We start from the raw sequence: 26,244 nt of genomic DNA on the forward strand, positions 1-26,244 counted from the left end.
GGCGCTCAGGTGAAGCAGAGAAAATCTTCAGGAAGATGCCCTGATGGGCCTTCAACAGAGAACAATGTGAATAAGAAAGGCTCCAGGAGTAATCAATGAATCGCCTTGGATAGCTTTGCTACTATGACTCTCTCTGATTGTGCTGGGGGATTCAAACAAGAGGGGGAAAGGTTGCTTTAGAAACACCTCCCCACTACAATCCCCCACCAGACTTTATTTTTTTTCGTTCGTTGTAACAATAGGCATGTCGTGTCGTTCAAAGTGTATGTAGGTCCATAAAGTTTCACTTGAAATCTTGGGTCTTGCAAGATGTCTGCCAGAATTTCTCAGATTTTGAGAGGTAATATGCAGCCCCCGCATTTGAACATAGCATTTCCATAGTGAAACATAATTCTACCTTCCCTTCTCCCGCCCCCTCCCCGACTCCAGGTCAAGCATTGCTTCTCAGTCTAGTTGTGTAGGACACAGCTCCCTGGCCCATGCTGGTATTATGAGCCTTGTGCTCCCCTCGGCTGAGGCAGTTGGTCGCCAGCTCATGCTGGCTGCCAGCCACTCACTCTGGCTGCGGCCACTCACGGCGGCACATAGTAGCCACATAGGAGCTGGGCTCACGGCAGCCCAGCTCCAGGGAGAGCTGTTGTTCACAATCTTAGCTGTAGAGGGCGCAGCTCACTGGCCCATATGGGAATCAAACCGGCAACCTCAGCATTTGGAGCGCGGCACTCCAACCACCTGAGCCACCGGGCCGGCCTGTGAAGCATAATTAATTGTTCACACTACGTGGGATAAATCAGGGTTTTTCAACCTCAGCTCTACTGGCATTTGTACCAGATAATCCTTTGTCGTAGGGGCCATCCTATTTATCGGAGGGTGTTTAGTGGCATCCATGGGTTCTACCCACTAGGTGCCAATAGCACCCCCCAAGTTTTGAAACCCAAAATGTCTCCTAGGCAGTGTCATACAGGGAACTAGGGAAGGGCAAAATCTGCCCAGCTGAGAACATTGTGATTCCTAAACACTAAAAAAACCTCATTATCATTGCAGAGTGAGGTGTTTTTTTCCTCCAAATAAATTTGGCCCCAAAGTTATCCCTCTGCCCTAAAAATACCCCCTGGGTTTCTAGATATTAGGCTTTGGAATTTCCAGTGAATGGCTGTGGCATAAAAGGTAGGAGATAAAATAAAACTATCTTTATTTGTCTCGGTTTCATTTTTGTAGATCAAAGTTCTAATCAAACCTCTTACGTATTATGAAAATCTGGTCCTTGTTTTCACTTTAAGTGGCTTTTCCTGGTGCCACTATTTCTTAGACAAGATGGACTGCTTGTATTTAGTGTTCTGGAACAAGTTCTTGTGAATTTGGGTTAACCCACTGGCCTGTCTCGATTGTAGCTGTGGGGAGATTGGCACAGATCTAGGCTGCCTGCTCCTCGGGTCAGCATGTGCTCTCAACCCTTATGGTGAGAGGTGGAGCCTCTGGGCCTTGCTGGTGAATGGCACCCAGACACGCTTCTCAAGTCTTAACTCTTTTGTTACAGATTCGCAGGCTGAGGATTGAGATCGAGAAGCTGCAGTGGCTGCACCAGCAAGAACTCTCCGAAATGAAACACAACTTGGGTAAGGCCTGGCGAATGGTACTGAGGAAGTTATGGCTGTGACCATCTTGGGTGTCAGGCCCAGATGTGAATTGAGTCAGAAGTAGGCTAGGGGTTGTACCACCCCTGGGGAGACCACAGCCTCCTGGAGAGTCCAACCTGGAGAAGCCAGGTATAAAAGCAGGCATAAAAGCAGCTATAAACAGCACCCTCCTTTCCTCTCTTCAAAATACCAACCAACATCAGCAACAAGATCATAGTAATAATAGTAGTAGAATCTTCTACTTACTGAACTCTTAACTTTGTGCCAGGAACTGTTATAAGTATTTTTTCATGAATTAGCTAATTTAATTCTTACAGAAACCCTTACGCTAAAGGCCTCTCTTACCCCAGTTTTCCGATGAAGAAGCTGAGGGGAAGTTGTTCAAAATCACACAACTGTGATTTAAGTCCAGACTTTCCCTCCTAATTTCATTGACTATTGAGTATTTTAGCAAATTCTGGAATATGGACTGTGCAGCCCACGCTGTTACCAACAAAGGTACTTTGTTGGTCCCTGGGTTAGATTGACAGCTATTTTACCTACCATTCTGTATAAATATTGTTAAAAGGTTTTTCTCCCCAAAGGTAGAGCTCGTGGGTTTTAGACCCTCATGTCATACCAGCCTCAGAGTCTGAATGCTGGAAACCGTAGATTCTCTTTTGTTTGGGAGCCCTGCCCAGGTGTGCCTACCTGCTCACTGGTGATGCATATTGAACTTGGGCCATATAAACTTGAATCCTTATGGAGAAGCCAACCAGAGAAGGAGCCTTCTGTTCTTTTAGCTTGTTGCCGTGTAGGTTTATTTGGATGTTGCTTCTTGTTTTTCTAGTAAAGTTGAAAAATCTATTTTTCTGCAGAGTCTCTCCATTTTTAAATGTTGGCTGCACATTCGAAAACATATATATGTGGGTTGGCCAGAACTTGCCATGGTCTGCAGGCTCCTAGGTAGAGGCAATGGCGAGTGACAAAAAGGATGTGTCTGGCTGAATATGTTTTCTTCTTGACAAAGGGTTAATGTTCTTTACAGGTCTGGTTTGGAGGGGTCTTTTTCTAATTTCAGAAAGAGGATTTTAAAGAATCAAGGAGCCATCTGCCTTAGTATGCAGGTTGCTCCCAGGTGAATTGCAAATGGACTTGTTGTATGACGTAAAATTAGAGAAATTGGGTAGTTGTCCTGTTAGCGTAGTGGTCACACACAGCGCCCGCCGTCTGGTAGATTGGATCCATTGTCACTAACTAAACACACTAAAAAGAAATCGTGTCTGAGTTCCAGTCCCAACTCTGCCCTTACTAGCTGTGCACCTCAGTTTCCTCATCTGTGAAAGGGGTATCATAGTGTTTACCTCGTAGGATTGGTATAAGGATTAAATTATTTAATATTTATAAAGTGCTTGGAATAATGCCTGCATATGGTAGGTGCCATATAAGTATTTGATAGAAAAAAAGGCTTACACTTATGACAAACTTCAAAGTGAATTTAGTGGAAATTCTTTTCAGGGTTTATTTGAAGGCTTCCCACAGAACCAGTGAGGGGTTCCCATTACTGCTGTATCATGATTGAGATTTGTCTCATTACCTTACTATGTCATTAAGCAGCTCTGTCAGTTCATGGTGATGAGTGACCATTTTACAGATGAAGACTGAGGCTTGGCGTGGTTACTGGCCCAGAGGGTCACACAGCCAGGGCATTTCCAAGCCAGGATCCATATCTGTGTCTGTTGGAATCCCCACCCTGTACCTCCCTTCTGATCTGGTCTGAATAACCCCACACCCCGGGCCAGGAGACGGGTGATGAAGCCAGTGTCCTCTCCCCTCCTCCGTCAGAGCTGACCATGGCGGAGATGCGACAGAGCCTGGAGCAGGAGCGGGACCGGCTCATCGCCGAGGTGAAGAAGCAGCTGGAGCTGGAAAAGCAGCAGGCTGTGGACGAGACCAAGAAGAAGCAGTGGTGTGCCAACTGCAAGAAGGAGGCCATTTTCTACTGCTGTTGGAACACCAGCTACTGCGACTACCCCTGCCAGCAGGCCCACTGGCCCGAGCATATGAAGTCCTGCACCCAGTCAGGTACTGCCGCCAAGGCAACTCCTGTCCCAGGCTGCAGCGGGGTGGGTGTTTGGCTCCCCCCGCGGACCACAGGGCCACAGAGGGGGCTGACACAGCAAGGGTGGCTTGCCCAGTCCCTCGTCTTTCACTCCCTTACACACACGAGAGCTGCACCCAGGTACTTGAGACTCGAGGTACAGGTGTTGCGAAACTCTGCTCGTCTTTGCGTGGTTTGCCAAAGTGTGGGCCTTGTAATGACAGCCTAGGTGATTTTGATTCCATGTGAGTGGTTCTCAACTGGGGGAACTATTTGTGTCCTCAAAACATTGGCAATAACAGCAGACATTTGCAGTGGTTATAAGAGGGGGGTGCTACTGGCATCTAGCGGGTAGAGGCCCCCGATGCTGCTAAACACTGAACAGTGCGTAGGGTAGCTCCCCACAACGAAGAGTGAATGATCTGGCCCAAAATGTCAATGAAATGGTGCCAAAGTTGAGAAAACCTACTTTTTAAGTAATCCTGAACTCACGGCTTTAAATAATAAGGATTCCCTTTTTTGATCGGAAGGAAAAAGTGTTGGTGTGGAACTAATCTGTCTGTAGTCTCTAACACAGAACAAGCAGGTCTCAGGGCTGTCTAGTTAGAATTTATTAATACTATTTTAAAAGTAATTTTTACAGTTAGCTTTTCTTTGTGGCAAATAATATTAGCTTTATATGTTTAGAATTAAAACTCTACTCCATTGTAGAGAATTTATTTAAATAAAAACAATATAAATAACATGACAAGGAAGTATGTCTGCAGACTGGCAAACTTTTCAAAGGTGATGTGTAAAAGGCCAAGTTTGAGAAGCACCCTCTAGACCAGGGTTGGCCGCCTCTTTTTGTGAAAGTCCAGGGAGTAAATATTTTAGGATATGTGTGGGCCATGTGGTCTGTGGAAACTGCTCACCTCTGTAGGGCCAAAGCAGCCGTAGTCTGTGTAAATGGCAGGCGTTGCTACGTTCCAGTAAAACTTTTATTTACAAAAACTGGTGGTTACTTTGCCGACTCCTGCTCTATACTGACCTCCTGCTATTTTGTCATTTTAAAAAAGGCAATTTTAAACCATACATTGTCGTGTCCTTTAACCTTCCTTAGAGAGGTGTCTTAATAGTGACTTTACATCTCTTCCTGCCGTGGAGTTAAATTCTCCTAAGTTCTGGAATGTGTCTGATGAGCCTTTTGTGTTATTACAAGATGGCCCTTCAGCTTTCCTTTCTTTGTGGCATCATAATGTCCGTCCTTTGAAATTTCTCTCAAATGCCCTGTTTATCACTTTGTCCAAATTTCTACCGTCTCCAGATGCTCTGTGCCTCTGCCATCAGGTTGCTTTACACATGGATTTCCCCACCTTGCCTTAGAAGGAAGCAGTTCCACAGGGCTGAAATAGGTCTCAAACTAGAATTGATGAAGTGAGTAATTCTAGATCAGCAGTAGCTGGCTCTCGATGATGGCCTTCATTTGATTCATGAACGAGCTTTCATCTCCAGGATGATTTAATCAAACATGAATTACTATAAAAATTAACATTTTCACACAGGGTCTGGAATTCCCGCTTCTGGGAAACTGTGGAGGTCTGGCCACGGTGCACCTGCACGCGTGCCCTGGGTGGGTGGGCCTGAGCAGCAGCTGCCTCCGTTACAGGTGGTGGTTGGGTTGGTTTACTGAGCCCGGTGCACGTGTGCAGAGCAGGGCTCCCTGCAGGTCCAGAAGCCATCACGCTCAGCTTACACGTAGCTTCTCTCCCCTTCACTCCCAGCTACCGCCCCTCAGCAGGAAGCAGATACCGAGGTGAACACAGAAACACTAAACAAGTCAGCCCAGGGAGGTTCCTCCAGCACGCAGGCAGCCCCTGCAGAAACAGCCAGCGCCTCCAAAGACAAGGAGACGTCTGCCGAGAAAAGCAAGGACAGTGGCTCGGTGAGTACCTGCACGCCTTTGGCCAGTGGCACCAACCCTTGGGGCCAAGCAGGACCTATCCCCCTTGCCTGCCCGCCTGAAAGTCCCCCTTTGTAGTAGGCATGTGTGTCTTCAAGGTGGGGCAGTCAGGCTATAGGTGGAGATGACAGAGTCTTAGCAGGGTTCTTTTTCACCGGGGACTTGTGGACCGGGGTGGAGCCCACTTTGACATTTGTGTGATTTGACAGCTGCTTCCCGCCGACTCTCGAAGTTCCAAACAGCATTGTCTAGTAGAACCTTCTGTGATGATAAACGTGTTCTGTCTGCTCCGACCAATATGGTAGCCGCTGGCCCAGCACTTGAATTGTGGCCAGTGTGACCGAGGACCTGGATTTTACATTTTATTTAAGTTAATTTAAATCCTTACACTCACATGTGACTGGTGGCTGCCATATTGGACAGCGAAGGTTGTACTGCTTAGCTTGTCAGTGTGTGGTATAGGTAACATGGATTGTAGGCAAACATTATTTTAGGTGGCACATTGGGTAACTTTTTACATTCTTAGTCACTATGTATGTATTTCAATGTGTATTAGGAGAAAAAAATAAGTCATTATCTCAACAGTCAAAACCCTTTTTTTTTGGTATTGATATTATGGCCTAGTTAGAGGTTAATGTGAAATAAAAATGAATTAATATAATTTTGGAGTAATACACTTCCTTTTTGGATATGGCACAAATCTGGAGGGTGGGTAGGCCAGTGAGGGAAGTTGAGGAAACAGTGAACGTTCTGGAAGCTGTGGTTACAGGGTTGAGTAAGGGGCCATCCCAGTGCTGTGTTCCAGCCTGTTCAGTCTGGAAACAGAGCGTAGATGGAGGGCCACCCCCGCTGACCAGGCCTCCCCTGCCTGAGCACACCAGGCAGAGGGCACAAAGGTGCCTGGGGGGCAGAAATGAGCACCCCCACGGATCCCTGGGCTTCCCTGGGGGCTACATTGGCCCCAGTGCCTTGAGTCCATCTCTCTCTCTTTGTATTTCTAGACCCTCGACCTTTCTGGCTCCAGGGAGACGCCCTCCTCCATTCTCTTAGGCTCCAACCAAGGCTCTGGTATGTTGCCCCCTGGTGGGAAAAGGTGCTCTCACATTCCACACTGGCAGAGGGAAGCCATTTTGTCAGAGAGAACTATAAGGGTTAATGGCAGTGGTTTTTCAACTACTGTGGATCCTCAGGGATCCTTGGGGGTGCCCTGGGCGGGTCAGTGGGGGGTGAGGGAGTGGCTGGGCAAGTCAGCTTTCAGACACCTCTCCAAACATCAGTATTTACCCGTACAGTAAGTTCTCACTTAATGTTGTGGATAGGTATTGCAGCTTAAAGTGAAATGACATAGGACAAAAACCATTGTTACATAGGCTAATTGATAGACATGAGAGGGAAGTTTCTACGGCATCTCATCAATGTTATAACATTGAACGAAATGATGTTATTTGAGGTTCTGCTGCATTTGTTTTATGTATTGGGGTTCCACATAAAACTTCATTTGGACAGAAGGTTCTGTTGCTGACCTGGGGTGGGTAGATGTGCATTTGGGTCAGGCAATTCTTCCGCCCTCAGGGAAGTAACCACAGGAAATGAAAACGTGGGAAACTTTATTCCTGAGGTCCCAACACCTGCATTTGGTGGATGAGGGCACTTGAGCCATTAGAGAAATGAAGAAAAATTTTAGGTGATTGCTCTTTCTGTGAAACCTTTCCTCTTAGGGAATAAATAACCTGGTAGGCTGTATTTGGGGGTTTTCTGAAACTAACTTGTGGTTTTTCTCTTTTGTAAGATTTGAGCTGTCCTTCTTTCTAGCCTAAAGGGTCTGTACCCTCCTAAATGTACTATTTTGGGTCATTCCAGAAGGGTTCAGAGAAGGTTTTTTCCTTGAGCACAGTTCTGCTTAATTTAAGGCCCTTCAGCTCTAAGATGTTTCTCTCTGCTGGATAATTCCAAAAATTTTATTTCATTTTTGCATATTAAGTACGTAGAGGAAGTAGTGATGTCATTGTTAGGGTGCCTGGGGGCTGGATAGTGGGGGCTGTAGAGTGGGATCAGAAGGGGATGAGATGGGGATAAGAGGGAGTGGCATGAACTGATTTTAGGGAGAATATAAATTTGGCATGAAATACAATTGAACAACCTGTTGAAAAAGTAACTCCCTTCTCACTTCCCTTTCAATTTCTGAGAACAAGTTCACTTTGGTGCAGAGACGTCTTTTGCATCTCTGATATTTTCCAGTTTCTCTTTTTAGCAAAGAGAAAGCCGCCTTTAGACCTGAGTAGCACGATGCGCACCTAGAAATGAATACTGCAATTTGGTTTTCATTATGTTTGTTGGTAACCTTGGCTTCTACGCATGGCAAGTATTATCGATTTTCTGCATTTGCTGGTGATATGCGAGTTTCTGCTTTATTTAAGTTCAAAAATGAGTTTAAAACAAAAACATGAATTAGGTAGTATGTAGGACGATTGTGGATGTGTCAGAATTGTACAGGTGGTGTGAGAAAGGCCCGTTGGAGAAACACTCTTTCCGACAGGGGGCGCTGTTAGGGTTGTGGAGCCGCAAAACGGCCGGATAATGGCGTTGGGAAGAGGAATGATGCCGCGGTGTATAGAATCTGTTGGAATCAGCGGGACTGTAGCCAGGAGCGTAGTTGGAAGCTGCACCATATTCCAGTTCTGAGGTGAATAAAGTATCACCTAGCCCAGGGGGCGGCAAACTCTATGAAGGGCCACATAGGAAATATTTTAAGCTTTGCGGGCCACAGGGCCGCTGTTCCAACAGCTCCACTCTGCCATTGTAGGATGAAAGCAGACGTAGATAATACATAAACAAGTGAGTATGGCCACGCTCTAGTGAGACTATATTTGAAAAAACAGGCATTGGGATGGATTTGGCCTGGACCATAGTTGGCTGACCCCAACCTGAAGCACACTGGTGTCCAATGGGGTGGAAAGGAAGGTTCGAATTGGGGAGAGGAGGCAAGATGCCCTGGTAGATGCTGGTGACTTGGTGCCAGGTGGCTTGGGGAGGAGAAAATGATGTCCAAGAGTCTGTTGACTTGATGGAGGAGGAAGAAGGGGGAGCAGCAAAGGGGAGGAGGGGACAGGAAGGGAGAGGGGTAGATCCCAAATTCTACTTTCGATTCTTGGAGGGTGCATGGCACTGGGCTTTTGCAGAGAGTTGGAGGTATACCAGCGTTTGTTTAGTGAATCTGGGGCCAGGCCCTGTGTTAGGGCTGGGAGTTTAGTGGTGAACAAGGCGGACAGCTCCCCTTCGAATTCCTTGTACGTCTAACTTAACGTCTGCACCCGCTGTTGCTATTGGTGGCAATGCAGATGACATCTTGTAGAGGAAAGTGGGCTCTATAAAACAGTGGGATCTGAGCTCTTTAGAAGCATCTGGTACTAGGATGGCAAGGGGAGGAGTGTAGTTGGGAGGAAGACGAAAGGTGCAGTAGGGGGTATGAGCTTTCTTGATGTGGGCATGGACCCCTCCTGTTGGCTTGTCTGTTCATTTTCAGATTTGAAGCAAAGCATTACATGCACATAGTTAGAAGAACTGAAATCGCACGGGGAAAAGCAGAGCTGGTCCCAGTGTCTACTGCTGTGTTGTGTGTCTGGTACTTGCCTTCTTATTTGTAAATCATGTTCATCCCTCTACTTCTCTTTTTGGACTTCAGCTTTAGAAATTGCTTGTTGATTTTCGACCTTTAAAAGATGAGAGTTAGAGTCATATATGACCTGTCTTCTCCCCTCCTCATCCCAAATTACTTACAGCACTGTTTTATGGGCTCTGGGTTACTCTGGTCAGATACAACACTTACTCTTTAGTTCCTGTTCTGTCGGCTAGAGGCAGTGTCTCTTGGTCCCTCTCTTGGTGGCCCATCTCCTCCCTCACCTCTCCTACCTCTGTCATATCCAGACTTTCCATCTCCGCTGTGCCTTTCCCATCTTCAAGGTTGAGGACATGAGCTCTGTTCTAGAACTGCAACTGAGTCTTCCCGCTACAGACTGTTGGCCGAGTCTGAAAAATCGAAATGCGATAACTTGGCGTTTCCATCATTGTGACCGTGCCGTTTGGTGCAGAGCCACATAGTGTACTGTGAGTGCCTTTCCATTCTTGCCCACACTTATTTTTTCCTGGAGCTTCTATTTCTTTTCCTTGATGACATCTTCAGTTATTCCCTAACAAACTCTTCACCGTATCAGTTATTTTATGGAGATACCTTTCGTGTCCCTGATTTTTGACTCTTGAATTTCAGGTGTTATTTGTTGGTATCCTACCATCGGTGCTGAGAATGTGGCTCACTTGATAGCCTGTGGTAGCTCGTCTGTACCCCCTTCCTCGATTGGCCTCCCCACAGGCACCTTCGTTGCTGTCCCCTCCCTTTTTTGTCACCACCCTTGGCCGTAGATTAGTTATCACTTGCCCTAAGTAATCTGATTTCCTTGGGTGGTGCCTCGTATCTTACTTTGGTTCTGACACCTCTTTCTCTGGCTGAGTTAGGCTATCGGTGCAGCCAGTGGTTGAGGATTTTGCTCTCAAAATTTTGAGAATCTGTGGCTTACAAAGTTGGCTCTTAATGTCACTGTATACCTTATTTCCACCTGTCAGGCCATGCCGTGTCCAGTGGTCCTGTTTATGGTTTAATATGCATTTTTTGAAAAGCTTTAGTCTCCTGTGAATATATAAATTGGAGAATGATGACGTAAACACACTATTTTTAAGAGCTGTATCTTATTGATGAACAAAAATAGTGAGTGCTTTGGGGTTGTATGGATTTGAGCTCTGACAGACTCTGAGGCTACCTGTCCTATCTCTTCAGTTAGCGACAGGTGTGACAAGCAACCCACCTATGCCCCAACCACCACAGACCACCAGCCGCACCCCACCTACCCAGCCCAGAAGTGTAAGTATAATCCTGTCTCACAAAAGCTGCCAGGAAATTTTTCCTGGCATGCAGAAGGCTCATTTTGTGTGTATTTGTGAGTGTGTGTTTCTTTGTGGGGCGTGCCTTCTGTTCCTTTGCGTGACGGGTCTTGTTTTAGCTTGTATTTCTTCTTAGCTGGGCCTCTGGTGGCCGTCCAAACTGTAGTAGGAAATGAGAGAGCCAGAGTATATGGTTTGGCTTCTTGGGGGCCTCGTCCTCGCTCTTTGCATCAAGGGTCCTAGATTAACACTGGTTCTCCCCTGCAGTGATCGGCCACACCAGCCAGTGCCCCATGTCCTGTCCATGTGAGGAGTCAGGCCCTGCAGATACAGCCTGGCTCTGCAACGCAGCTTTTGTACTAAGCTCAGCCCTGCTTCCTTTTCTTCTAGCTCCTTCTCTGTGGCTTGACTGAATTGTTGTAGGGTTTTCTCATGTACGGTGATGATCAGCTATACCACCCTCCAGAGACCTTCCAGAAAAACTAAAGGTGTAGGCATCACAAATCCGGAAGAATACCTAAGAGGTAGAAGAAGGGTTGTTACAAGTCCACCCTTGACTGATGGCAGAACCCTGCCCCTTTTCGATCATTGATGCAAGTGGCTAAAAAGAGTTCCCTCTGAGTGACTACATCCCCTTGGCGATCCTTATTCTCTTCACTGTTTATCTTCCAGAAACAGAACTCGTGACAACACACATGCATGTCTTTTTACCAGGTGATAAGAACTGTCATCCCCCTGTGTGATGATAGGATCCCCTCCTCACTCATTCCGATTCTGTCCCTAAGCTTGACAGTGGACTGTTTTTGTTAAATGAGATTCAGTTTATTATTCTTTTATTGTCCATACCAAGGTTTTGGTGTCAGATCTAAACATTTCAGTGTCAACGTGGCTTCTTCTGTATGTCCTCACCTATAAGACTTCTGTTCAGCTGGACTTCAGGCGATTCTCAATGATGGTGGTTCTGTAGTTGAGTTGTAAGTGAGGTGGTCGTGGGAGGAGGCGAGCACCGTGTTTACCTTCTCCGCCATCGTGACTGGAAGTCAACAGTTGACTTCTTTCAATGAACTATAATCACCACACGTCAAAAAGTTAAAAAAAAAGTTTTGTCCCAACCTGTGTGAACTTGGTACGTGCGCTCAGATACGATGGGATCTTAGTAGTTTGCTGATAGGTCTTGTCACCGACTGTCCACTGAGCCTCAGGCCTGGGTTGTTTGACAGTTTTTACAGATGCCTCGTCTGGCTCTTCCTTCAACTTCCTCATTTCTTACTCGGTCAGTATTGCGCTCCTTGTGGTAGACACATCCGTGAAGCTCTCTTAGGTCTTACTCTGGTTCTGCATCTTGCAGTGACCCTCAAGCTTGTCCTTACTGGGAGCCAGTGGGTCTGTATTCCTAGTTGGACTGACCATTCTGGTCCACAGTCCTTCTTTATGGTCTGCTCCTTTGCGTGGTTTGGTTATAAGTCTGTTTTTTCGAGTTGCCTATAAATTGATTAAAGAAAGAAACGTCTGATGTAAGTAAGTATATCGAATGCCAAATTTTGGTGCCTTTTGCCCATGGCCAAGGTTAGAAACAAGTGCATGGGTTGCGTGGTGTCATTCAGTCATGTCACAAGGGTACCCAGGCCCCCACAGTGCTTTCTTCAGCAATTTAGTGCCTTTCTCACTAATCTTTATTCTCTGTGAGCATGACACCCTATTGTGTTCCCACCAGATGCTGTTAAACCCTAAAAAAACAAAGGTGTTCTGCCTTTGTGCTCTGCAGACCCACACATTTGGGGACATCAGTGGTGGCAGTATTTAATCATCAGTATTGTGGAGTGGGGAGGGGAAGGTGGCTTCCTGGAGAGGAGGTACAGGTCAAGTGGTGGGACATTTCTGCTTCGGTGGAGGTGGGCAGGGATGCTAAACACTTCTCTTTGTTGGTTTTCCTCCTCAGACCATTCCCGGAGTAGTAAATCCAGTTGCTGGAGCAGTAACGATGAAAAGCGAGGGTCGTCGCGTTCTGAGCACAACGCCAGTACCAGTTCGAAGAGTCTCATCCCGAAAGAGTCTCGGCTGGACACCTTCTGGGACTAGGGACAAGTTGCGACACAAGCCATCCACCCCCGGGAGGAAAAAAAAAACAGACCCCAGGAAAACAGGAAGCCGCAAGGAAACGTGAGGCAGGAGCAGTACCACGTTCAGACTTGAGAATTCCCAACAGTCAGACTCAGCCTTTGCATAGGGGGCACCTACACTACATAACGTCCAGCATTAGCTTTGCCTGAGGACGGTTCCACTCACACGAAACCTACGCTTTAGTTGTAAATAATGTACAATTTGTGGATGTCATCGAGCCTAGAGTACCTTCCCCTTTTTATATTTGTATTGACTTTAACTTATAAAAAAAAAAAAAGAAAAGCAATTAAAAAAAAACAACACCCAACAACAAAAAGAATGTTTTGATGTTGGAGAAGAAATGGTCCATCAGCCCCTCTGTCACATAATGTATGGGGACTGAGCCCAGGGGTGGCTGTTGCACACAGGTCCTCATCCTGGGGTGCCCAGGGCAACGTGAGCCGCTTTCCTTCGTACATCTGGACGCAGCACGCTAGGACCATGAGTTCCGGCACAGATTCTGTGCTGTCGTGGGCACGTAACATCGAGCCATTGGCCCCCTTCAAATACTACATTACTATGGTATCAAATGCAAGCTCTCTGGCCCCGAAGGACACATGGAGAAGCTAGTTTATTTTATGTGATTTACATGATGACTTTACTCCTAAAAGGGAAAACATAATGTCCTTGTTTACAGAAGAGAAACAGAAACAAGCCCCGCTCAACTGAATTGCAGAACAGAAGAACATACAGAAAGTGTCAGAGTCGGAAGGTCTGGAACAAAGAGGAAGCTTATCTTTGCTTTGTGGTTCCTTTAAACACACTCACACACACTTGGGAAGAGATGAGGTGCTTCTCGGAAGCAAGAACTCAGAGGCAAGACGCACGCAGAGAGCATTTGAGTCTGGGATGAAGCATGTCTGTAGTATTTATATGATGGAATTTTACGTTTTTATGTAAGCATGAAACAAAGGCAGTGTGAGAGAAAAGACACCCACCATGCTGTCTGTTACACTACGTATGCTGTAGTACCATTTTGTATGTTGTGTAAACGAAAAAGCATTGAACAAAGCAAAAGGTGATGTATGTATATGGGAAAATTAATTGTACGATATCATTCCAGTACATTTTGTTGTACATTTTAGTCTCGTTTATTTTCTCTTCATTGTTGATAAGAGGATGCGAACTGTACAGTTTCCAGCTAGTTACCCATATTAGAGAAGAAATAAAGAGTATTAGAAGAAAACAGGAGAGAAAGAACATTTGTGAATTGCAGTTGTCAAAAAAAAAAAAAAATAGCCTAGCTGGCCTTATTTGTGAAGCATAATTGCTTTTAGCATATGGAAGTATTTTTTCACATTTTCTTTGTATAAAATTTGTATTAAACTTAAATATCTTTTTTGATGATGGTGTTTCTTTGTGACTGAGCCAGTGGACTCACACGGTATATGCTCTTTTGGGTTCCTTCCCTCCCCCAATTTTTTCAGATTCTTCACCTTTTTTTAATTAAAACTGTTTTGGAAAAATGGCTTGGTCGTCCTCGAATTTGCAGTTTTCCCTTCAGTCCGGATGGCCGTGTCAGGTTTGCACGACCAAACACAGGCAGCCAGGCCAGAGGTCAAGAATGTCTGCACAGGTGGTAGCACCTTATGAACAAGGGCAGCCGGTGGTGGATGCTTTCTTGGGAAGTCCACCAGCTCCTTGGACATTGTGATAGAGATGTGAAACCGAAGGGAAATCCTGGGTCCGTCTTAGAAAACCAGTGGGCAGGGAGTGAATTGTCTTGCCCTGGCCGAGATGGAAGCCTGAGCTAATAGGAGTTGCGTGGGCAGCGTGTGACGTCAGCACTGCCCAGGCACACCTGCTTGTTTAATTTCCACGTGTCACAAAATGATTGTTTTCAACCATTTAAAAATGTAAACATGGTTCTCAGTTCCCAGCCCGGCCCGTACAAAAGCAGGGAATGGGCTGGCCTTGGCCCACAGCCATTTGCTGACCAGTTCTGTGAAAAGAACAATGGGGACAGTTTAGAGCAGGACCAAGGGTGAAGGCAGCGACACCAGCTGAGACCACGCGCGGGCTTCTCCCAGGAGGGGTCATCTGACCTGAGGCATGAATGAGTTGCTGGCGGTGGGGAAGAGAACGTGGGTGAGCATCACAGACAGTGACCAGCAAGTGCAAAGGACCTGGGGCATGTGTGAGCTTGACGCTCGATGACCATCAAGAAGGCCTGTGTGACTTAGAGGAGTGAGCAAGGCAGGGAGGGCACTGGCTGTTCTAGTCAGTGGTCTGGGGCATTCACATGGCAGGCTTTGATTTTCCCCTTGATCCTTGGTCACGAGCCAACCCAGAAAGAGCCATTGGCCACCCTGATGTGACCTACTGGCTGATGTAGAAACAAGCCCCAGAAGTGACTAGCTAAAGGCCACCTGTGAGAGTCTCATTCGACTTGTATTTAACTGCTCTTTCCAGTAGATGGGGCATTATTTGATTATTCGTCTTTTTTTTGTGGGGGGAGGGGAGGGAACAGGACTTTATTGGGGAACAGTGTGTATTTCTAGGGCTTTTTATTGGGGGAGAGAGGTGTGTTTTTCCGAGGACTGATCAGCTCCATCCAAGTCAAGTTGTCCTTTTGATCTTAGTTGTGGAGGGCGCAGCTCAGCTCCAGGTCCAGTCGCCGTTGTTAGTTGCAGGGGGTGCAGCCCATCATCCCTTGGGGGAGTCGAACTGGTAACCTTGTGGTTGAGCGACGGCGCTCTAACCAACTGAGCCATCTGTTCACCCTTACTCGTTATTTTTGAGGTTAAAAATTTTTTTGTTTCCTTTTATTGGGTGTGCATGTGCACCTTCCCTGTATTACCTCAGTTTATCCTGAAGACCACAGAAGAGGCGGTGGACACAGTCCATTTAGGGGTAAGAGGCCAAGGCTGCGAGAGGGAAGGCACATTACCCCACTGCCATCTTTCATGGCTGGCACCTTAGTCTTCAGGTTGCCTTTCAGATGCCACCTCTGTAGCCACCTCCAGCTCCCATTACCCTCTGTCTCGACCTCTTACTAGTTTTTTGCCACGTCCCTGAGCAAAGTTACCCGTCCCTGTTCACTACTCGGTCTCCAAGGAAGGGCACAAGGCTCTTAAGTGGTGGGGCAGGTTCCAACAGGCAGCCTCAGCTTTCCTCACCTGAAGTATCTCTGCCTTCCCCCGCCCCAACTCCCTCCCTTCCCGTCCCAGCAGCAGTTTCCCGTCTTAGAAAGGACATCCCAGCAGGAAGTGGCTTACTCAGTGGTAGAGAAATGATTGCTTTTTAAACATATAGAAATTTACTGTTTATTTGATGATGTAATAGTCACATGCCTCAAATTTGAAAAGATGGAGAGGCTCCCCTTCCCCCTCCCCGTGCGTGCGTCGTCCCTCCTTGCGCATCCCTCAGAGTCGGCATTTCCAAACCAATGCAGAGGACGTCTTCTCTCGCCTTTCTGTACAGAAATGTCAGCATTTGATACACGTCTTGATACACGTCTGTTCCCCTTTTTACTTAACCATGAATCTGGGGGTGGGGTGGCGTGGTTCATGTTGGTACAGGTCCAGCGTGGCTTCGTGCCTCTGCAGTCTGAGGTCCTGGAATGTGGAAGGGGATGGGTGCCCGTCACAGCCCTCCGTTGCTGGATACACAGATTATCCCCCACCGCTGGCAGGCAAACAGACCTGCGCGCGTGTGAGTCATGTGCTGTGTGAGGGGGCTCGTGGGTCTTACCCCAAGTGACTGCAACTCCGGAGGGTCAGTGAGCGGCCAGATACAAGGGGAAGGGCTGGAAAGTTCCAGACGGGGGTTCTTCCGACTTTAACCTGGGTTGAGTGTTTTCAGATGCCCAAAGTCTTTGAATCTAATGAGAAGAGGGAGGCACGATGGGGTCTGCCGTGGTTCTTGCTCCTGTCTCTTTGCAATGGCCAGGCAGGGGACAGCACCCGGCCGGGACCGGCTAGGGGTGACCTTGAATGCAATCGGGCACTCTCGCCACCTGGTGGCCATCATGCAGAACTGCAGTCCTAGAGAAGGAGCCGGACCTTGATGAGACAAGAAGGTGGGGCCAAGTTGTTCCAGCAACTTACTGAGCCTCTGTTTGAACCAAGCACAGGGGATACAGCACTGGACAAAGCAGATGGCAGCCTCTGTCCTCACGCATGTGACATTCTCACTGAGAAGCAGTCAAATATGCTTAGAATACTACCGTGTTTCCCTGAAAATAAGACCCGGTCTTATATTAATGTTTGCTCCAAAAGACACATTAGGGCTTATTTTCAGGGGATGTCATCCTGAAAAATCATGCTAGGGCTTCTTTTCTGGTTAGGTCTTATTTTCAGGAAAACACAGTATCTAGACGGGATGGAAACACTGAAGGTGAATAAGCAGGGTAAGGAGGGGAGGTACATGGTGTGATTGCAAACAGCCTCTCTGAGGAGCTGCACTCTGAGCAGAAGAAACCTGAAGAGGGTGGGACAGAGTCATGATGTCTAGGGCAGTGATTCTAAACTCTGGCTGAGCAGCAGAAGCTCCTGGGGAGATACCACAACAAACCAATAATGCCCAGGTGCCACCCCCTTCCCTGAATAAGACACGGGTCTCTCTGAGGTGCTGCTTGGGTGTCTTTACTTTTTAAAAGTTCCTCAGGTGATCCTCATGGGCCGCCAGAGCTGAGAGCCACTAACTTGGTTGGGAAAACATCCCAGGAAGAAGGAAGAGCAAATATAAAAGGCCTGAGGTGGGGACCTGGCATCTTCCAGGAAGAGAAGTCAGCCTGGTGAGGCCAGAGTGGAGGGCTTTGGGGTGGGGGTGGGACTGATGAGATTAGAGAGGGAGAGAGGTCTGAGGAGAGGTGGGAGGTGAGATGGGTGTATCTGATTGACTGAGTGTAAGTGCCTTCAGGATGTATTTGATTGGCTGAGCCTGGGTACCATCTGGGCTATCTGATTGGTTGAGCCTAGGTCACATGCTTACATTCTAACTGCAAGAGAGGCTGAAAAAGTAAGATTCAGGCTGCTTTTGGTGCAGATTCCGAAGGTAAGAAATTGTCTAAACAAAAGCCCTTGGGTTGACAAAAATATTGGCAGCACCCACTGCAGAATTGTCCAAAGTTTCTGTCAGTCTGGCCAGTTGTAGAGAGCAGAATTCACCCAGTTAAAGCAGAAGGGTTGAGTGAGCCCACTGGTCTGTAATCTGTGTTGTATCAGTTTCCCCGGAATCCCTTTCCTTGAATGATTCCGAGTTAGAATTGACCCAAAGGAGCAAGTTGGGTGAGATTTTTGAAGGTGGAAACGAAGCAGCGGCCTCTTCCCTTGCAAAGTCATTGAGGCCAGGTGTGGTGACAGACAGTGGCAGACGTGCCAGCAGGCTTTGCTGGTCCTTGCTGTCCTCCGCGCTGAGACCAGGTCTTCTTCCTGGCTCCTGGACGTCAGCACTGGGCCCTCCTCTGGATGTCTGTCTGCACAGGCAATGGGTCCCCACCAATTTCCCTACCCATGCCTCTCTGCAGACTCGGGTGGCTGGACGTGCCTCATGGCCTCTCAGAGTGCCTGGTTGGTGACGCCAGATGCCCCTTTTCAGACCTTCACCTCCCCAGCTCCTCCCACTGTATAAGGTCTAATTGCCATCGTAAATTACTTGCCCCAAACTGATGGGCCAGATCTGACTGCTTCCCTGAATGGATGTGATCGACACATTATGACTATTTACAGAATGACAAGGAAGGCTGAGGAAGCCACACTGCAGGACTGGGCTGCTGGTGGGGTGAGGTGGAGGTGGCGCTGCTCCCACAGGCTCAGGAAGCATGGCTGCTGACTCGAGCAGACGTACCAGCTGCTGGGCCTGCCCTGCACCAGCTTCATTCTGGTCTGCACCTGCAGGCTCTGGGCAGCCACCTTTCTCCCCACTTAACTCAGTACCACATACAGTGTCTGTGAACACAGCTGATTGGTGGGCCCTTAACTGCTCCAGACCCCTGGCTGTAAGGGGCCTGGGGAACAATTTGCAGCTTCCCAGCTTCCTCAATTCAGGAAGATACAGCAGAAGGAGGAGGGATGTTGAACAAGCCAGTTCTCACCCAGAGATACAGCCGGGGATTCAACAATTGGCTTTGCTATCTGGCCCAGGGCTTTCTCTGCCCAGGGCTCTTTTCAGGACATGATGTGTTAATGGTCCGGGGCCAGGCCAGCTGGGCACTAGAGACAGCTCGTTAGGACAATTGAGTTTGACCTTGGTTCACCTTGATGAACTGAAGGCGAAGAAGGGAACTTCATCTACACAGTATCTTCTACAGTCCAGGCTATTTACATACACTGCATCCTAATACCCTGCGTTTTGCTGCTGAGGACATCAGGCCCAGAGACACTTAGGAAGCTGCCTGAGGCCACACAGCTAGTTAGTGGCAGAAGCTGGACTTGAACCCAGACTGATGACAGACTTGAACCCAGACTGATGAACTGGCAACCCTGTGGTTGAGAGCTCGCGTTCCAAACAGCTGAGCCATCTGGCCACCCAGGCTCATTGACTTCAATCTAGTTGTGGAGGGCGCAGCTCGCTGGCCCATGTGGAAATCGAACCGGCAGCCCCATTGCCCAGAGCTCGCACTCTAACTAACTGAGCCTCCTGGCCTCCCCCACTTCTTCGTTCTTAATTAGGCACCCGTGCTTAGCTGGGCAGTTTCAGGTGCTGGGGACATAGCAGTGGACAAAACAGACAGAGGTAGATACAGGGTGGTGGTTAAGATGGGAATTTCACACTCTGCATCCAGGACCAGACAGGGAATAGAAACCAGTGGATCAGGTGGGGGGTAAAGACGATGTAGAAATGTTTTCTTTGCAAATGAAACTTGTTAGAGTAGATTTGTGCATTGATTTTCACCTTGAAAGATGTAGGTCCCTTGGTTTCAGTTTTGTTTTACTACTTTTGATAGAAAAATATTTCTCTACTATGGAAAACACAGCAGGCATGTGTGACGCTAAATGGCAACTGATGCTTGGCTTTGTGTGTGTGAGGGAGGCAGTAGGGTGAGGTGGGGACGGTGGCAAACAGGCTGGAAATCACCTGCTGCAGTTGATTATATGCAAGTGTAGGCCCAGTGCCACTTTTTTTTGGAGAGAAATTGAAAATTCAGATTTTCAGTGAAATCTCTCAAGTGTTAAACAGTTGAATCAAAGCTGGAGAACATAGTGTGAGGAGCACATTAGTAAAACTGGTCGGTGGACCAGATCTGGCCGGTGAGCCCCCAGTTTGCAACCTCGGGCTGAAGGGCATGAATTTAGGGGTCAAAGATGCTGGTTCAGAGTCTATACTATGTCACCTTTCGGTTCAGAGGCTGTGGGCAAGCCACAACCTCATTCCCTTCCCTCTGTAAAATGAGACTTCTGAAAACAACATGGTTTCCCAAGCCTTTCTCTAAACTAGTATTTTCCAAATAATGTGTTCTGAGATTGATGCAGTGGATTGTGACTTGCATCATTTGAAAACAAAATAGAACAGGATGGAAAAAAGGATTCCTCGTAGCAGCATGGGTAGGCATTGCTTTGTGAAACACATTTTGGTTCTATACACTCATGGCAGACATACACTCATATATACACACATGCATGTGTGTGTTACTGGGTCTTGATGTAATGTGCATTTCTTATCGAGGAGTGCAGTCAGAAAGGTTGAAAGCCATTGTTCTAAGTGTTGTGCATGTCTGAATACATTCTGTGCTGTCAACAAATGTGTGAGGTTGGTTCATTGTCACCCCCATTTTATAGCTGAAGAGCTGGGGTTCAGAGAGGTGATGTTCCCACAGGTAGCAAAAGGAAGACCTGGGATCTGATCCCATGCCCACATCTTCACCATCCTGCTATCCTTCCTCTCCAGACAGGGCCATGGGTGGTTGTGAGGATGAAGTGAGCTAATGGAGGTTAGGGGTTTGCGGACATAGTAGGTGTTTAATAAATGTTAGAAGCAGGACTTGTAATTGCAGCTTTTCATTCAACCACACCAGCTGGCCAGTAGGATCCCAGGGCTTTGAGTCTCTGTGGCCCAGGTACCCATGGAGTCGGGTGGGGGTTTCACGGGCAAAGAAACGCCCTCCTCACCTATAGCCAGAGTTCACTTAAAACTCTTTTTTTTTGCCAGATACTTAATGATGGAATTTTAAAAGCAGTATTTGGCTGGAGCCAGCTTATCAGCATCCTCAAATGAATTTCTGGATATAAAAATAAATCCCCCAAATTTTCATACAATTTAAACTAGTATTACAATCACATTATTAAAAATTGGAGCCGGCAACTTTTAAAGCTGGGCAGGAACAAGCCCTTCCCAGTCCTGTGGTGCTGGATTTCTCCGGAGGTCACCGCAGTGCCCATTTGTCCCCCAGCATAGACACTGCTCTCTCCTGGGATCTCCACTGCGGATGAGGCAAGTCAACATGTCACTGAAGCCTGGGCGCAGCCGGAAGGAGATGCTTTCGGAATCCTGCCTTGTTTCACCCGCCTGACTTCAGGAGGCACCTGCGGGAGGCTGGGCCCGGCTGCGGGGTCGCACTGCCCTCTCGTGGTCACCGGAGGGCATAGTTCCGCCTGCACTGAGCTGGCAACACGGGGGTTGAAACGGCCGTGGGGAGAACGGTCCAGTAGAATTCTCAACTCAGATTCTTCTTTACCCAGAACGAACTGCAGATCCATGCAACGAGCTGGAGGCATCTCAAAAAACATCATGAGTGACCGAAGCCAGGCACAGAAGGGTACATTCTGTATGGGTCCGTTTATATGAACTAGATCAGGTCAAACTAGGTGACAGAAACCAGGAGAGTTGTGGAATGTGGGTAGAGGCTGGGAAGGGCTACAGGGGAGTTTTCTGGGGCCTGGAAAGTCTTGTCTTCCATCTTGATCTGGGTGGTGGTTACCCACGTGTAATCACAGGTAAAAATACATCAAGATGCATATTTGTGCTTTGTGCACTACACTGTGTGTAAATTATAAAATGAAATTAGAAAATCCCCTTTAAGTTCATGAGGAAACGCATGATCTGTTGTTTTTGACTGTACACCCTGCCTCCATCCTTCCCCCTCCAAACCATTCTCCCCACAGCAGCCGGGCTGGTTTTTTCAAATGTAAATCAGATCATGCCACTCTCCTGCTTAAAACTCTGGTGTTTTCTCATTGGATTTAGAATAAAATCCAAACTCCATGACCCAAAGGGTCAAACCAGATCTGGTCCGGCCTTGTCCTCTGACCCCTGGCCTTTGTCCTGGTCTCCAGCCACTCTGGCCTCCTTTCTTTCCCTCCAGCTGGAAATCTCCCTCTTGCTTGTCTTGAAACTCAGTACTTCCTGTGCCTCTCCCTGGAATGCTTTCCCCAGCTTTTCTCATCGTCCTGGTCTGAGCTCACATGTCACCTCCTCAGAGGTGACCAGCCCGTCCACAGCGCCCCCATGTGGTTCCGTTTACCCTGCATCGCATCACCCCAATCCTCCCTTCCTGACTGAGGAAAGCAGCCTCCATCTCTGGCAGAACAGGGAGACATCATGTATTCTGAAAGTCAAAATCTCAGCCAACAAAAAGACCCGCCATGTTTACCTGTGGGACAAACACAGGGACCACTCTATAGACTCTGAATGTTTCACTGGACAGATATGTGGTCTCTTCCAAACGGATGCTCTCAGGATCCCTTTCAACTAGTCTTGAAGTTGGCTGACTTAGGCCTCCAAGATCCACCTTCGCCTCCCCACTGGGGGCCACACAGCCCCTTCTCCCCTCCTGACCTCAAGGCAGTTCTTGGAAGGGGACTGAGGTTGTGGCTCAAGGGGAGAAGCAAGCCTGTGACGGGGTATGTGAAGGAACTGGGTGTATGTGCTGGTTTCCTGCTCTGGCCAGCCCTCTCCGCCTTTCTTCTTCTTCTTTTCTTTTTTTTAAAGATTTTATGGGGGCAGGGGAACAGGACTTTATTGGGGAACAGTGTGTACTTCCAGGACTTTTTTCCAAGTCAAGTTATTGTCCTTTCAGTCTTAGGAGGGCGCAGCTCACAGTTCTGTAAAACCAGTTGCCGTTGCTAGTTGCAGGGGGCACAGTCCACCATCCCTTGCGGGAGTCGAACCGGCAACCTTGTGGTTGAGAGGATGCGCTCCAACCAACTGAGCCATCTGGGAGCTCAGAGGCAGCTTAGCTCAAGGTGCAGTGTTCAATCTTAGTTGCAGGGGGTGGAGCCCACCATCCTTTGCGGAACTCGAGGAATTGAACTGGCAACCTTGTGGTTGAGAGCCCACTGGCCCATGTGGGAATCGAACCGGCAGCCTTCAGAGTTAGGAGCATGGAGCGCCTACCGCCTAAGCCACCAGGCCGGCCCCTCCGCCTTTCTTCTTGAAGGACAAGGCTGGTGAGTGAGAAAGTCTGGGTCTCACAGTTCCTCTGCCTGCTTTCTGGTGGGTTCCCTGCGCAGGAAAGTCAGCTCCATGAGGGTCAGAACTGCCTCTGTCTGCATCCGAAAGTCAAGAAGAGCACCTGGTAAATGGTCAACTCCGGCTTAACCAGGTAGGATGCTCTGAAACCTGACAGGGCTTTCCCAGGTGTGCCTGACCCTGGGAGACCTCTGAGACCACCACTGCCCCACTTTGGCAATGGTGGCTCAGTGGGGTTGAGGCTTCCTGGGATGGGGCAAGAGGTCACCTGATTTACAGAACTGTTTTCCTCAGCTTTTGCACCAACATCATGGGACCCACGGGGAAAGGGCTAGTGTCGTCATTTGGGGGGCAACTCTGGCTAGAAACAAGCTCCACCTACCCATCGAAATGTCTACGCACTCATTTATCCAATCACTCACCCACCTAACCATCTATCTGTCTTTCCATAAAACCACACAACCATTCACTCATCCAAACAACTATCCATCCATTCATCTCATCACACAACCATTTGGTTATCAATTCAGTCACCCATCCAATCATCCATCCACCCATATGCTCTCTATATAAAACCATCCATCTAGTCATCCCAACATACTTATCCATCCATTTATCCATCCATCTGCCAATCACCCAGCTAGCCAATCATCTTCCTATTCTCAACCATCCAACCAATCACCTAACCAACCATCCACTCACCCACCCAACTATCTAACCATATATTCATCCATTTGTCCAAATGTCTATCTGACTGTGATTCCAATTTTATTTCCCTCCTTCCTTCCTTCTCATCTATCATGGGAGTCCAATTTGTGCCAGCATTCCCTCTGTGGGTTGATTCCAAGCACATCACTCTGTGCTTGATTCTGGGGATACAGAGATGAAACCAACAGAACCTGCCCCCAGGGAGCTCAGAGTCTAGTGGGGGAGTCTCTCATCCTTGGTCACGACTTCCTATCCATCAGAGATTCTAGCTCTGACACTCCAAGCCCCGAGTCATCTCCCACCTCCACCAACATGGATACACCAGCCAACTGCTAACCCTGGATTTCACCAACATGGATAGAGGGAGGAGCCCATACTTACGTTTAGCATCTAATCAGATGGATCCAGGGCCTGCTTGGAACTCTGTGGGCAGTAAACGTGCTCAAGATGTCCTCAGAACTTCTCCAAATGTCCCTCCCTGCCCCATCCACTGGATCCTTGGCTCACCCACTGGAAAACGCAGTCTTATCACAGGAATGGATTTTCCAGCCCAACCCTAATTTCCCCTACTTCTTTTAGTATAGTAATAGCCCACGGATTTTTCCTTTGGGTGACCAGCTCTCCCAGCTTTCTGTTCATGAGGGCTGAAGCCCCGAATCCAGCTCTGTGGGTAGCCTATGACTCAGGCTTGGCCAATGAAACACAATCCTGGGGCTTTTTGTCAGAAACCCTTTGCAGGACGTGCTCTCTTGCTGCGGGTGTGGTTTTGCTAAAAGATTCTTGGAGCCATCTTTCCCACACAGGGAAGAACCTGTCTGAGAAGTAAGATCACACAGGAGAAAATAGTTTGATCGGCTGCATCCAGTGATGCCTGAAGACAGATATCACCTAAAGTTTATGAAGATTGTCTTTTTTTTTAGCTTCAGCCAGTTTGAGTTAGATTTTATTCCTTTGCAACTGAGAAGGTTCTGCAAAGACCAACACACTCAGAATCCTCAGGTGTGGTAATAAAGTAGTGACACCCTACCCACTTCAAAATGTAAACGTGGTTTTATTTAATGCCTTTTATTTGTCACAAAGTACCGCCTCCTCCCCAGGGTCCCTCATCCTAGAAAACAAGATGGCAGCATAAGGCACGTGCACTGTCCACATGACATCAGGTTAGGTCATTAAAAACAAAAATAAGCGATAGTCTTCCCGACAGCCCCGAATCGCCTCCCTCACCAATTGTTGAAAAATGATTGTCCCCCCAAAGCACAACTTGGAGCAGAGTGCTTAAATTAGAACTGTGCGCCACCCCACATGCCAGTTTAAAAAAACCAAACCAAACCAATGACTAAGAAAACCAACAACACAGGTACGAGAGCATAATACCGGAGTAATGAGATTAGTCCATAAATTAAAAAGAAAAACAAAAAACAAAAAACGAGCCTGCCCCCTCCTCATCACCAGCCCTCCCCCAAATCAGCAATTCCTTGCTTTTGTTCTGTGAGTCTTGTAGAAAAGTCTGGACTCTCAGCCAGCCCTTTTCCCCAAAGTTAAATATTCCAAAACCACTGCTGGGTACTCTGCTTCTCAGGATCCGTGTTTGGAAGGAAAGGCCAGCTTCTGAGGTGGTCACCAGACACGTCCTGTTGGCTGTAGGGACCCTGCCCAGTGTCCAGCATCTGGCGGGAGGAGGGAAGGTAAGGGATCTGGGTGGGTGGAGGCACCTGTGATGGCAGGTGGCGATGCTGTGGGTTCTGCTATAAATACTCCAGCTCCAGGGCGTGCCTCAGTGCCTCCAGGTCGGCATGGCAGGATATCCGCCAGAAAGGCATGTTGTGCTGGAACACAGAACACCAGCCACAGGGTTAGTGACATCCCTGCTCCATGGCCCCCTGCAGCCCCCTGGATGCCGCATCCATAGAGGCTTATGAGACGTCAACTCGGGTCAGCAGAGCATTTCGGCATTTTCCAAACTGGGAGACACATAATGTCATCGGGCAAACTACCACCTGGCCAGTACCCACCAGTCTGGCCACACCGGTTCTATTCCCTCTGCACCTTTTCTGATTGGCTTGTCCTGTGCTGCCAATCAGCCTGTCTGAACCTCTTCCCTCCATGGGGACCAGTGAGGAAGCTATTCCTTTTTATACATTTGTTCTCAGTCCTGCTACTGTGTTTCCCGGAAAATAAGACCTAGCCGGACAATCAGCTCTAATGCGTCTTTTGGAGCAAAAATTAATATAAGACCTGGTCTTATTTTACTATAAGACCCGGTATACTATAATAAAATTATAATATAATACCAGGTCATATTAATTTTGCTCCAAAAGATGCATTAAAGCTGATTGTCCCGCTAGGTCTTATTTTCCAGGAGACACGGTAGTTCAAGAAGCAAGTCTCGGCGAGATGCTGGTGTGTCCTTAACCCTCCCTACCACCTACTAATCT

General features: G+C 47.8%; 2 protein-coding genes across 28 annotated transcripts in view; one reads left to right on the forward strand and one right to left on the reverse strand.

Annotated features, from left to right (window-relative positions):
* Positions 1–14,095, forward strand: part of ZMYND8 (zinc finger MYND-type containing 8) — a 110,076-nt gene extending 95,981 nt beyond the window's left edge. For 16 of the 27 annotated variants that reach the window (XM_074318089.1, XM_074318070.1, XM_074318073.1 and 13 more), the window contains 6 exons: positions 1,538–1,616; positions 3,462–3,701; positions 5,481–5,641; positions 6,661–6,727; positions 10,488–10,571; positions 12,531–14,095. In XM_074318089.1, coding sequence (XP_074174190.1) covers positions 1,538–1,616; positions 3,462–3,701; positions 5,481–5,641; positions 6,661–6,727; positions 10,488–10,571; positions 12,531–12,670 — 771 coding nt within the window. In that variant the 3' untranslated portion in view covers positions 12,671–14,095. The remainder of the gene's footprint in view (positions 1–1,537; positions 1,617–3,461; positions 3,702–5,480; positions 5,642–6,660; positions 6,728–10,487; positions 10,572–12,530) is intronic. The other 11 variants (XM_074318074.1, XM_074318077.1, XM_074318081.1 and 8 more) reach the window with 2 other exon arrangements.
* Positions 14,096–24,840: 10,745 nt separating this feature from the next.
* EYA2 (EYA transcriptional coactivator and phosphatase 2) overlaps positions 24,841–26,244 on the reverse strand; it is a 217,741-nt gene continuing 216,337 nt past the window's right edge. The window contains exon 16 of the mRNA XM_074317592.1: positions 24,841–25,635. Coding sequence (XP_074173693.1) covers positions 25,555–25,635 — 81 coding nt within the window. The 3' untranslated portion in view covers positions 24,841–25,554. The remainder of the gene's footprint in view (positions 25,636–26,244) is intronic.

This window comes from Rhinolophus sinicus, linkage group LG13 (assembly GCF_036562045.2).
Source record: "Rhinolophus sinicus isolate RSC01 linkage group LG13, ASM3656204v1, whole genome shotgun sequence".
Taxonomy (NCBI): Eukaryota; Metazoa; Chordata; class Mammalia; order Chiroptera; family Rhinolophidae; genus Rhinolophus; species Rhinolophus sinicus.